General features: G+C 41.9%; 1 protein-coding gene across 2 annotated transcripts in view; it reads left to right on the top strand.

Annotated features, from left to right (window-relative positions):
* Positions 1 to 12,469, top strand: part of Zfp277 (zinc finger protein 277) — a 128,209-nt gene that overhangs the window by 63,556 nt on the left and 52,184 nt on the right. For both annotated transcript variants that reach the window (XR_015621752.1, NM_001399663.1), the window contains 1 exon segment: positions 6,314 to 6,515. Coding sequence is in view for 1 of the 2 variants with exons in the window: in NM_001399663.1 (NP_001386592.1) it covers positions 6,314 to 6,515 (202 nt within the window). In the remaining variant the exon portion in view is untranslated.

Raw genomic sequence — 12,469 nt, 5'->3', positions numbered from 1 at the left:
TAAAACTTTGCATGCTTGCCTTTCAAACACAAGATGCAGCTTCTTTTGAGTTCATGTGTATGGCATTCATGTCTGTTGCTTCCTACTAAGTCCTTCATTTAACTCTTAAGACTCTTTTTCCAGGGGGAATTATGAGGAATAGAAACAGGCTGGGATGATGAAACCATGACTGTATAGAGTCAATGGCTTAGGTCTTCCAGTGTTTACTTCAGCGATTCTCTCTCTCTCTTTTTAACGTGGTTTGGAAGCCTATTGCATGAAGTCTACCCACATAACAAAATTTAAGCTCACACTACTACTCGCTGTGCGCGTGTCGTTGTGCAGCACATATCCTCAGCCTTGCACCTTCACCCCTAATGCTCAGACCCGTTGAACCTCAACACCCCAGTTCCCACACCTTGCCCCCTTATCACCACCATTCCTGTGATGTGTATTCTGTGGGTTTGTCTTCCATTAGACACCCTATGTAAGTAGAACCACACAGTGCTTACCTTTCTGTTCCTGGTTAATGATGCCCTCAAGGTTTCTCCTCCATGATGTAGTAAAGCATGAATTTCTCCCCTTTTCATTACTCTGTGTGTGTGGGTCAGTGTGGGGCCCGGTGTGGTGTGTACCACAACCCACATACTGAGTTTAGAAGATAATTTGTGGGAGTTGGTTTTTTCCTTCCACACTGAGGGCCTCACAGGACAAACTTGGGTCATCAGGCTTGGCGACAAGTGCCCTTACCCCCTTAGCCATCTCGTAGGCCCTGGATTCACTCTCCTTAAAGACTGAAGAGTGTTTGCTGAGTTTATCTGTCCCACAGTTATCTCCTTGTTATTCTATTTAACACTTGAGGGAGCATAGGAAGAGCACAGACACATCTTCCAAATGCTGTCTTCCCTTCTTTGGGATAAATAAGCACAAGCAGGAAGACAGGGATCCTGTGGCCAATCAGTTTCTGATGATTTCTGAAAGCTTTAAAGTGTTCTCTTGTTTTTGTCTTTGTTTTTGTTTTTCTAGTGGCCAACTAACAAGTTTAAACTCTTATCTCATTGTGGTTTTGATTTCCCTAATTACAGTATCAATCCCTTCTTCGTAGGCCTCTTAGCTGTTTATTTATCTTCTTTGGAGAATCATCTTTTGAAGTCCCTTGACTAGATTTTAATCTGGGTTTGTTCTGTTCTGTTGCTGGGTTAAGGGACTTCGTACATGTACCAGATATCAACCCACTGTTGTGGACTGTTGGCTTTACAAGTGGCATTTCAGAGTACAATACTTGATTTCTCTTGTGGCAGCAGCAGGTTTGAATGGCATATTTCCATGGCTGCCATAGCTACTGAATCATACTCTAACAAAATCTCGAGATGACTCACATGGACGTTCAGTTTGAAGAAACACTATTGACATTTCCAACTCTTGTCCTAGAGTCAATAAAGCCATCAATACTCAACACAGGATCTCTTCAAACTTCACCTTCCTGGAGATGGGGGCTGTTTGTTTGTTTGTTTGTTTGTTGTTTGTTTTATACTTCATCTGAATGGTTAATGTTCACAGCAAGAACTAGATCAAATAGCTTGCCATAGTTCATAAGTAAGTTTAAGGCCAAAGTAGAATTTATAAGGCACCTTTTTTGGCTCTTTGCTCAAAGGAACTGGATTTGCAGATCTTCCTTCTGTTTTTGAGGACTTACAGCCATGTAGCAATTGGTTCTATGTTACTGTATATATTTGCTTTTTGCCATGCAATAAAATGTAGATCTGATACTCATTACAGCTGTTAGACATTATAAGAGAATCACAGTTACTGACGCAGTACTTAGTATCTGCTGGCACTCTTAGGAGAAGAATAGACTATCTTTTGCCTCGCCACCTAATTTATCGCCTCTTCTGGTGTTGAAGATGCCCACACTTGCTGCTGAGTTCAAGATAGTCACATTGCTAATGCTCTGAGTCATTGGTTTCCAGGGAGCAGTGTAGGGATTACTACTTGGTAAAACTGCACTGCTTCCGTGTAAGCTGAGGACTTGAAATCTGTTTTTAACACACAAGGACCTGGGCTTGAATCAAAGCACCAGAAAGAAAAAGATATCTACAGGAAATGGTACTCACTCAGAAACATTTGCTCTGCTGTAAAGCTTGTAATCAGGACCCAGGTCTATTCCATATAAACTTCCTTTGTGGAGTCTTGTAGTCTACTATGCATTCCAAATGCTACTTGTTCCTTGCTGTAAGGTATCCTTTCTTCCGTGAAGAATATTTTTAAAAGTTAAATTCAAAAAAAAAAATGTAACATAACAGGGCTAGGTGAGGGTTTGAGGTCAGTCTGAGCTATATAGGGAGACTCCAGATGAACAGAAAGACAAAGTAAAGACAGATACATTGTAGCCGGTATACTGACTAATGTTCATTTCCAGCTTAGAATTCACTTCTGTTTTTAATCGTTACTAATTGTCATTGTGCCTATTATGCCAAGGCCCCAGCACTAAATAAAGATCAAGCTGTAAATACAGCTGGACTAGCCTTAATGCCAAGCAGAAAAAGTTCCACTAAAGACAGGCACAGGTGTTTCCTAAAATGGGACTTTCCTAGAAACTTAACATTAGAGCTGTAGTTCAAAGGCCCTCTGGCCTGTTATTTCTTCTTTCATGTGTTCATTTAACAAACATTTGTCAAATGCCATCTTTGTTCCAGCTACTATAGTCTATACACGACATATAAAAATAAGCCCTTGACCTTGAGTTCACAGACCAACATAGTAGTAGAGATACATGTGTAGACATTCGCAGTGACACATGGAGAGATGGAGTGGGTCAAGCCCTGTGGAGAACCTTGGAGAGCAGAAGTTGGCAAACATGACAGTTCAAGCTCATCACGTGGAGTGCCCATTTCTGCTTTGTGCCTACCAACCCAAAGAGGAACATGTAACTTCTGAGATCATAGTTAGTGCCCATCCTTTTCTTACAACCTAACCATTTTCTCTCTTCTCTGTATTGGAATCTGAAACTGTTGACGGGTACTCCCATTCATAGAGAGTACCTGTCTTAGAGTTTCTTGCTGCAACAAAGCACTATGACCAGAGGCAAACGGGAGGGGGGGGGAGGGATTTGACTATACGTCCACATCCTAGTCCATCATTGTGAAGGAAGCCAGGAAATGAACTCAAGCAGGACTGGTACCTACTCTGGAGGCCAGAACTGATACATAGGCCATGGAGGAGTGCTGTTTACTGGCTTGCTCCACATTGGCTTGCTGAGCCTGCTTTCTTATATATTGTAACTCCAGTCCCCATATTCAAATAACTTACAAACCACCAAGTTTCTGCACATCCATGATTTTATTCCCGTTCCTTTGCCATGGCAGGTAATTCTGTTTCAGTGCACGTGACTTTGGTGTCTGTTCACTCGGGAATAACTTGAGGAAAAGTAAAGCAGGGCATTAGCCATATAAAGGGAAGAAAACAAACCATAGGAAGCCCTTTGGAAAAAATACAAACAGAAACAATAATGGAAGAAATTGTGGGATACTGAGCATGGAACAAAAGCTGCCAGTAGAGGTGGTATCAGGACACTGGGGAATGCACATAAATTCAAAGTGCCTTATAAATACATACACATTCAAAACAGCAGTGAAAGGAGGTGTTGAAGGAAAATTCAAGTTGGAAAATGTCTTCTGGTACTGGGAGCAGAATTATGTATTTGTGTTCAGATCGAACCATATTCATAACCTATTACTTTTCACTTTTTCTTTCTCAGTTCTGTCATCTGGAAGATGGGATTAGAGTGGTTTTACAGAATGACATGCTAGGATTGAGGAAATGTGCAGGAGCACTCCTGGGGATTTACCAGGGGGAAATTCCAAGTTCCTTCCGGATGGCAGTGATGGTTGCTATTACCACATGCTTGTTTTCAGACAAAAGGAACTTAGAAATACCCCAGTCACGTTGTGGGGGAAGGATGTAATCGGGGCTTGTTATGTATCTGATGGGTTATGTTTGCTAGCTTTGTCTTTATTTAAGACAACTGGTTTCTTAATTGAGAATCTTTGACCCACTGACAATTCCATACATGTATACAATATAACTCTGATCATGTTCACCCCTAACTCTCCTCCTCTCCCCTCCAAAGCACTGCCAGCACAGGTCTCGACTGCATGCCCTCTTCCTCTTTCTTTTCTAATGACCTGTTAAATCCCGTTGGTGCTACACTAGTAAGTGTGAGACCATCCACCAGAGCAGGGCAGCCTACCAGAGGCTACACCCCAGAGGAAAGCCAACTTTCATCCCCTCAGCAGCCACCAGCAGCTCCTTAGCTAAGGCAGGGCCTTGTGATACCCTCTCTCCTTCCTGCTGGGGTGCTAACGAACTTGATCTTTGGTGGGTAGCCACAGCTGCCCTGGTTTCAGCCATATCATGCCCAGAAGACTCTGCCTCGTCTTCCGGCTTTAAGTCCTTTTTGGCTCCTCTCCCATGATGTTCCCTGAGCCGTGCGATGGGTGGTATACGTGTCTGCTTTACAACTATGTGCTGAACAGTTACTTACTCCCCGCACTTTGGCCAGTATACTACCCACTGGATATGCTGCCATGGTTGTCCTTGGCAGGCAGAGGACCGCCAACGGCAATTTCATTAATAGTACTTTCAAAGCATTAGCATGTTTTAAGTACTCTCCTCATGTCAGGTCTGCTCAGCACCCTCCTCAGTACTAATACAGAGTCTTACAAACATATGAGCAGATTTTAATATGACTAGAGAGTATGAGAGTAGTGTGCTGAGAATCTTATCCTGTGCGGCACTTCCCTATCCAGCCGTGCTGTGAGCTGCCCTGCTTCTAGCATCCCCTGAATGTCTGCTGTCCCATTCTCTTGCTCCTCTATCTCTTTATCCTGTTAACTTATGTGTACCTTCTAACAGACTGTGAGCACGCTAACCTTGCTGTCAAGGCTCATACCATGCTGTACCGAACAGGAGACCTGCACTTGTAGATACTCCATTGGTGTTTGTTAAGTGAGTGAATGCTTACACCTATGTGACTTGTCTGATTCTTGGCCCGTGCTCAGCAGTGTACCAGTGACCGCTTTAATAGTACTCAATTAAGAGTGGCTTGAGTGCTAAGGTAAGAGTAAAAATTAAAAATATAATAAAATATTATCATTAACCTAATTCCAAATTTCATTTGGGAGAATAGCTCTTTTTCTAATTCTAAGGATGGACAGTAATGCTTCACATATTTTAAGGAAGCTCTTTATCATTAAACTGTATCTCCAGCCCTCTATTTACTTTCAGTTTTTTTTATTTTTTGAGACAGGATGTCTTTAAGGAGCCCAGGCTAAACTTGAACTTGCCCTGTAGCCCCAGCAACATTTGAACTTGAGCTCCTGCACCAAGCCCAGCAGTTTCCTCTTTCTAAAGAAATGTCCCTTTCCTTCTGCAAAGCAAAAGCTGACCCTAGTTTCCATGGTGGTAACTACCCACTCAAGAACTGGGATAAGATGGCAGGTCTAGGGGTTGGGGATTTGGCTCAGTGGTAGAGCGCTTGTCTAGCAATCACAAGGCCCTGGGTTCGGTCCCCAGCTCCGGAAAAAAAAAAAAAGAAAAGAAAAGAAAAAAAGATGGCAGGTCTAGGGTTCTTGCTCGGCAGACTAAAAAGAGGTCCTTCAAACTGCTTTATTGTGAAGCCCTGAAACCAGGGACATGGAGACCCTAAAGCACTTGCAGATACTGCAAGCAATAGAATCAAAGGAATAGAACAGGCAAGGAAAGTGTCCCTGAGTCATACTGTCCATCACTTGGCTCACAAAGGGTGATACATGTAACATACGATTTCATAATGAGCAGATGACAGATATAACACAGAGAGTGCTACCTCGGCCACTTAGCACATGCTGTTTCAAGCCAGTATAAGAAGTGTGTTCCTTACAGGGCTTGTGATTAGAAATAAGGAGGTTTCCAGTGCGTTGGAAAGAGGCTGGCATGAGCTGTGTGGTGGCTTACTGAATCACGTGGTCACGTAGGACCCTCACCCTACTGTTGCTGTTTCCACTTGCTAATATTCAGAATTGCAGCCACTAGCCAGGACCCGAGAAGAAAACTTCAACAGCTACTTCCACCAATGGGTGTCCCCCAAACTAAGAGCGGGGCTCCAAGTCCTACTGCAGCGTGGCTGTCACTGTGTTTTAAATGACAGCCAAGTTCTCCCTGCTGCTGTGTACTTTTTCCAAAGTATGTAAAATGTCTCCAGGCTCCTTGCAATGCAAAAAGGTAAGAAATCATCTATGTAAAGATTAAGAGTTGGTTTCAGCTTTTCTTTCTTCCTCTTTTGTGCCTCTCACAGACAGTAAAGACTGGATCCTGGAGTCGCTGTCCCTGCCAGAGAGGCCAGGTGGCACCGCCGCTTTAGAAGGGCCTCCATCTGTGCCTTGTATTTTCTGTGAAGAACATTTTCCCATGACTGAACAAGACAAACTTTTGAAGCACATGATTATTGAACATAAGATTGTCATAGCTGATGTGAAGCTCGTTGCAGATTTCCAAAGGTAAATTTTGGTTTTGCCTATAAAATAATTCCTTCTTGACTGGAAGGCGGTATAACCTATACAGAAAGTAATCTTTATACAGATAGGGAAGATCATGTTGTCATGTTCGGGGATTTTTTTTTTTTTTTGCAATCTTTTGTCAATGAGCGTGTAAATTATGATTAATTACAACATGGAGTACCTGTTTTACTGAGGAGATAAAGTTGCAGACGTCGGTAGTTAGTATAGAGAGAGCGTCACCTCAGCATTATAATGTCAGTGATGACTCTCTCTCAGGCCTCCCACATCATAGCCCGAAAGCAACCTTATTCTTGCTATGGGCCTTCCAAAGCAGCAGGTTGTATTATTAACAGTGGATAGACGATGAGAACTCCGGCCAGGGAACCTCTTAGCCTTGTGACAGGTTAATAATAAACAGGTTAGTGTAAGCACTGGTCCCAGCCTGTGAAGTGTGAGTAGCACCTCCTGGGCTGTGCTGCCTGTCTGATACAGAAGAGCCAAAATGTATTTGTATTTTGGTAACGAATGAAATTGCAGTGTCGCAGCCATAGCTTTAGTCATCAGTGCAGCTTTATTAATATAAACTAATGTGTAAAAGCCTCATTGTCACTTATGTTGAAAATATAACTTTAAGAAAATTTCATTCACAGTTCCACATTATCTAGATCTTCAGAAACACAGCTGGTTTGACTTAGGAATAACCAGCATTCCTAGTCGGTGTTGTGGGGGTGGTAATCCAGCTGTTCCCAGTTTCTGATGTCCTTCCCTGCTGCCCGACACTAACGTGGAGTATATGTAACATGCCTTCTGTGTAATACGGGGCCTATAGCCACTAAGTATGGTTATTTCTCTACCAGACTGTGATGTTGCCTGGCCATAGGGTAGCGCGAGGAAGTCTGAGGGATGTGTGTCACCAACTGCTTGCTAAACTAGTTTCTTGCATATTTTCATTGTATTCTCCTCATTTGTTATTCTCTATTTTTAAATTAGAAAGAAATAGACAGGATGGTTGATGGAGTATTATGGGAGCTTTGCAACATATACTGTTTTCAAGTTGTATTTAAAATATTTAAATCTGTTCATTTTAAGAAACTTCTTAAACTAGACATTTTCTAATTCTTTTCTTCCTGAGTAAATATGGCAGGAATATTAGATGGACATGCCTTATTTTACTCAGCTTCTCTTTGCTATAAAATGATTTGTTTACTCTTGGTCCATGTAAACAAACATTAGCCCTTGTGAGCTGCAGGGAAGCACAACCACCAGCAGCAACTGAGGAGTGTTAAAGCTCTCTTCTGCCCTTAAAATCTGACCTTTAAAATCTGATCAAAATTTGTCTTTTCTCTTCTGTGATTATGTCTAATAAAGTGACCGTGTTTATAGTTATTAATCCCTTATTGGCATTAATCTTATTGTTCATAAATGAGCAGAGCAATCAAGTTACTTCGCTCAGTCTCAGGGCTCAGGAATCGATCTGTACATGTTGAGAACAGTCACTAAGGACAGCTCAACAGTAAACGGATGCTTTGTGATTAAAGGAAAGAGACACATGTCAAGTGGGAGTGCTTTCTAAAATGTGTCGTTAACATGTATTTTATATGTAGAATTTTAGCTCTTTCTTGTCAGACACCCTCCTAATTAAATAAGAATTTCACTCTCAGAAAGTATAGATAAGATTAATTTGAATGAACCAACAATGCGTCTAAGTAAACTCTCTGTCTCTTAGAAGAACATTTTTTGTTTTTGTTTTTGTTTTTGTTTTTCAAGACAGGGTTTCTCTGTCAGGATAGCCCTGGCTGTCCTGGAACTCATTCTATAGACCAAGCTGGCCTTGAATTCAAAGATCCTCCTGCCTCTGCTTCCTGGGTGCTGGGATTAAAACCACTTCCCACAAGAACATTTTTAATATATCCAGTGTTCCTTGACTAACCTTCTATAATTTAATGTAACTAAAAGTTCTTCTGGAGAACAGACATGGACTCTTTGTGATCAGTTAAGTTACAACTGTCTCAACACACTATGTGACTTACTCTGGCTTTCAGAGAAGAAACTGTGAAGGTCGGGGGCGTCACAGCAGGGAAGAGCATCAGTTGACATGCATGAATTCACTCTTCTCAGAAAATCTGATCCTTCTAAGTACAAGCTATAAAGGCTTTTAAATAACAGAAGTGAGATGGGATTACCTCATACTGTATTTCAACAAGGTCTCACTGTGTAGCCCAGGCTGGCCTAAGCTCATACTCCACTTGCTTCCGACTTTTAAATCTAGGATTACAGAGGTACACCACCAGTCCAGCATCACCCTGTGTTTTATAAGAAGTAAGCTATAAATTTTCCTATTAGACACATTTGATGTTCTTTATTGAAACAAATTACGTACAAAACTTCCTAGGGCAGAGAGAATAAAACAAAACAAAACTGAAAACCTCCCCTTTGGGGCCACTTTACAGTTATTTAGAGTGAGCTGTTCTCTTGTAGCTTTCTTTAGTAGATAGACTTGTGCCAGAAGATAAATGTTAACTCCATAGTTTTTGAAGTGCCATTTATTCAATGCTACTTAGATAACAACCATCTCTCGACCCTCCATACCTTTATCAGTATGTGTGCGAGCAAACTACAGTGGCTGTCTAGCACACAAGATGTCACTACAAAGATTTTCTTGTATGTGAAAAAGAGCTCCACGAGATACAATTTAAAGTTCTTTTGAACAAAATCATTTGCTGATGACTTACCAATTACTTCTGTGGCTTTTTAATAAAGTGTGAAATCGACCCTGGACTCTGACCCCATAGGTAGCAATGAATATCCTAGTAAGAGCACCAGTGGAAGGGGAAGCCCTGGGTCCTGCTAAGACTAAACCCCCAGTGAACTAGACTATGGGGGGGAGGGCGGCAATGGGGGGAGGGTTGGGAGGGGAACACCCATAAGGAAGGGGAGGGGGGAGGGGGATGTTTGCCCGGAAACCGGGAAAGGGAATAACACTCGAAATGTATATAAGAAATACTCAAGTTAATAAAAAAAAAAAAAAGTTAAAACAGAAGAAAAAAAAATAAAGTGTGAAATCCTTTTTCACAATAAAGAACTCATACCACATATTTCATAGCAGCCTTTCTTGAGTAGCTAGAACTGTTACTTTGAATGAACTGGAGAAGTAGGAAATGGAGCTAACCAGTATTAATAATCATACAACTCTGAAAAATACATTCTCATTTGGGGCTGGCACAAGAGGTTTGTTGAAGACCTGAGGTCATTAAGCTGTTTCTCAGTTAAATAGAATTTCTCTGAGTATCTATAATAACCATAACAAAATATAAAAAGGAACACCCTTAGTTTGGGTTAAAAACTACCAAGATAGTACTATGTGTTTTGGATATTTCCAAACTCAAATGTGAGCTCAGGCTCAAATACATGTAAGCAGTTCAGGTTGTCTATAAATAGCATATGGAGCATGAGTGTATGCCTTTAAGTTGTGTGGTGATTTGTGATTCTGTTTTCTTTGACGATGTCACCGTGTCTTTGATGAGGAAGAGAAGACTCAGTAACAGCTTTGTTCCTTCCTTATCTCCGCAGCACACTCCCAGAGCCGCTTAACAACATCTCAGATAGTGCTAGAGATGGAGCTGAAAAGCCTCACTTCTGAGATCCTGGAGTACTTGTCTGCAGAGCAGTAACGTAACCTTTAGCCAGGCTGTGAGCTGTATGGCATCTCAGGCCCTCTCAGGTCCGAGGCAGGCCTTAAGAATCTGAGCCTCTGCCTGGCAGGATGTCCCTGAGATCTTCATTTCGGGCTAGTAATTGTTCCCCTGTGGAACCTTTGAGTAATGGCTCAGACAGCAGAAGCATTTGATATGATCCGTCTCATGAGAGGTGTAGTACTCAACCATTGAAGACCTTGAAGACTGGACTACTGGACCATAGGAACCTGGCATTGTTTCCTCAGCAGTATAGGGGGATACTTGGCACCCGTTGCCCCATCATGGCATTCCAAACCGGTAGCCATAGCAGCTGATAACAACTTTCAATCTGTATGTAGCCAATTAGGGGCCGTTCCCACTGCCGGCTACAATTATGTAATGTGCTCTTTAGAAATAGGACGTTACCTCTCATTCAGACTTCCAAATAGTTCTATATCTGTTCATATCAAAAATGTGCCTTCCTTATTCCCTGAATGTATTGGGGGGTGGGGGACAAAGTATTTATTGCAACTACAATTCCAAGAGGTTTTTCTGCCTTCCCTTTTCCAGGATTCTTGTACAGACTGAGGAGCACATGCATGTGTGTCACAGAGACCAAGTTTGTTTGGAAGCCAGAAAGACCTGTCTGGATTGCACTTCTGCCATTCTAAGCCACCCTAGAGAGCTCAGTAAACACAGCGTTTGCTGTCATCATTGCCACCTCTTTCACCATAGTTCCTACCCTGTTACTGTGATGTAACATTTTTACTTTCTCACTAAATGTCTTGTGAAGTGAAGGCAGACTAGTAGTCTCAGGACTCAGGAGACAGAAGTAGAAAGATGGCACCTTGGAGGCCAGCCTGAGCTATATAGTGACACCTTGTCTCAAAAAAATAAAAAAGACTTTCCCTGTTCATTCGCTTTGAGGCAGGTTCCCACTGCCGCTCAGCCTTGTCTCAAACACACAGGGTCGAGTGGTTCCCCACCTCATGTCCCAGGGAGCTGGGACTGCAGGCCAGTATCCTTTCCACTTCTCCTTTCTTTTTATTATATTATTACTTCTTTTTATAAAATCTTATTGCTATTTTGGTTGTTTTAGACAGTTATTCTGACAAAATGTCGTTGTTCCTGTAACCATATATGTAAATGACTTTCTTTCCTCGTACTACCATTTATAAACACCCAGGACTTAGCATATATACTCTACCTGCATTATCATACTTAATCATCAATGATAATTCATATGCAAATGAGCAAGCTGAGTCTCAGAAGGGTTAGATAATTGTAAGTTCAGATTCGTATCTGAGTACCAAGCGCTCCTCCTGATTACACCAGATATTCAAGGCTTTGGCCACTGTCTTCATTTCAAGGGCAGGCGGCTTCCAGTTTGAGATCATTTAAGATAGTACTTACGCACTCCTGAGGCTGCAGAGTTAAACAATAGAATTAAACAATTAATTAAACAATAGAATTAAACAATAGCCACTGAATTAAACAATAGACACATTTTTAAGTTTGGACTCAAGGCCCAACTGGCATTCAGGGGCAATCACTATCCCAGAACTCAAGCAGTATTATAGAGCAATAGTGATAAAAACTGCATGGTATTGGTACAGAGACAGACAGATAGACCAATGGAATAGAATTGAAGACCCAGAAATGAACCCACACACATATGCTCACTTGATTTTTGACAAAGGAGCCAAAACCATCCAATGGAAAAAAGATAGCATTTTCAGCAAATGGTGCTGGTTCAACTGGAGGGCAACATGTAGAAGAATGCAGATCAATCCATCCTTATCACCCTGTACAAAGCTTAAGTCCAAGTGGATCAAGGACCCTTTCCCGGTTTCCGGGCAAACATCCCCCTCCCCCCTCCCCTTCCTTATGGGTGTTCCCCTCCCAACCCTCCCCCCATTGCCGCCCTCCCCCCATAGTCAAGGACCTCCACATCAAACCAGACACACTCAAACTAATAGAAGAAAAACTAGGGAAGCTTCTGGAACACATGGGCACTGGAAAAAATTTCCTGAACAAAACACCAATGGCTTATGCTCTAAGATCAAGAATCGACAAATGGGATCTCATAAAACTGCAAAGCTTCTGTAAGGCAAAGGACACTGTGGTTAGGACAAAACGGCAACCAACAGATTGGGAAAAGATCTTTACCAATCCTACAACAGATAGAGAGAGGCCTTATATCCAAAATATACAAAGAACTCAAGAAGTTAGACCGCAGGGAAACAAATAACCCTATTAAAAAATGGGGTTCAGAGCTAA

Source organism: Rattus norvegicus, chromosome 6 (assembly GCF_021556685.1).
Source record: "Rattus norvegicus strain SHRSP/BbbUtx chromosome 6, alternate assembly SHRSP_T2T, whole genome shotgun sequence".
NCBI classification, from domain to species: domain Eukaryota; kingdom Metazoa; phylum Chordata; class Mammalia; order Rodentia; family Muridae; genus Rattus; species Rattus norvegicus.
This window is presented reverse-complemented; position numbering and strand designations above follow the sequence as displayed.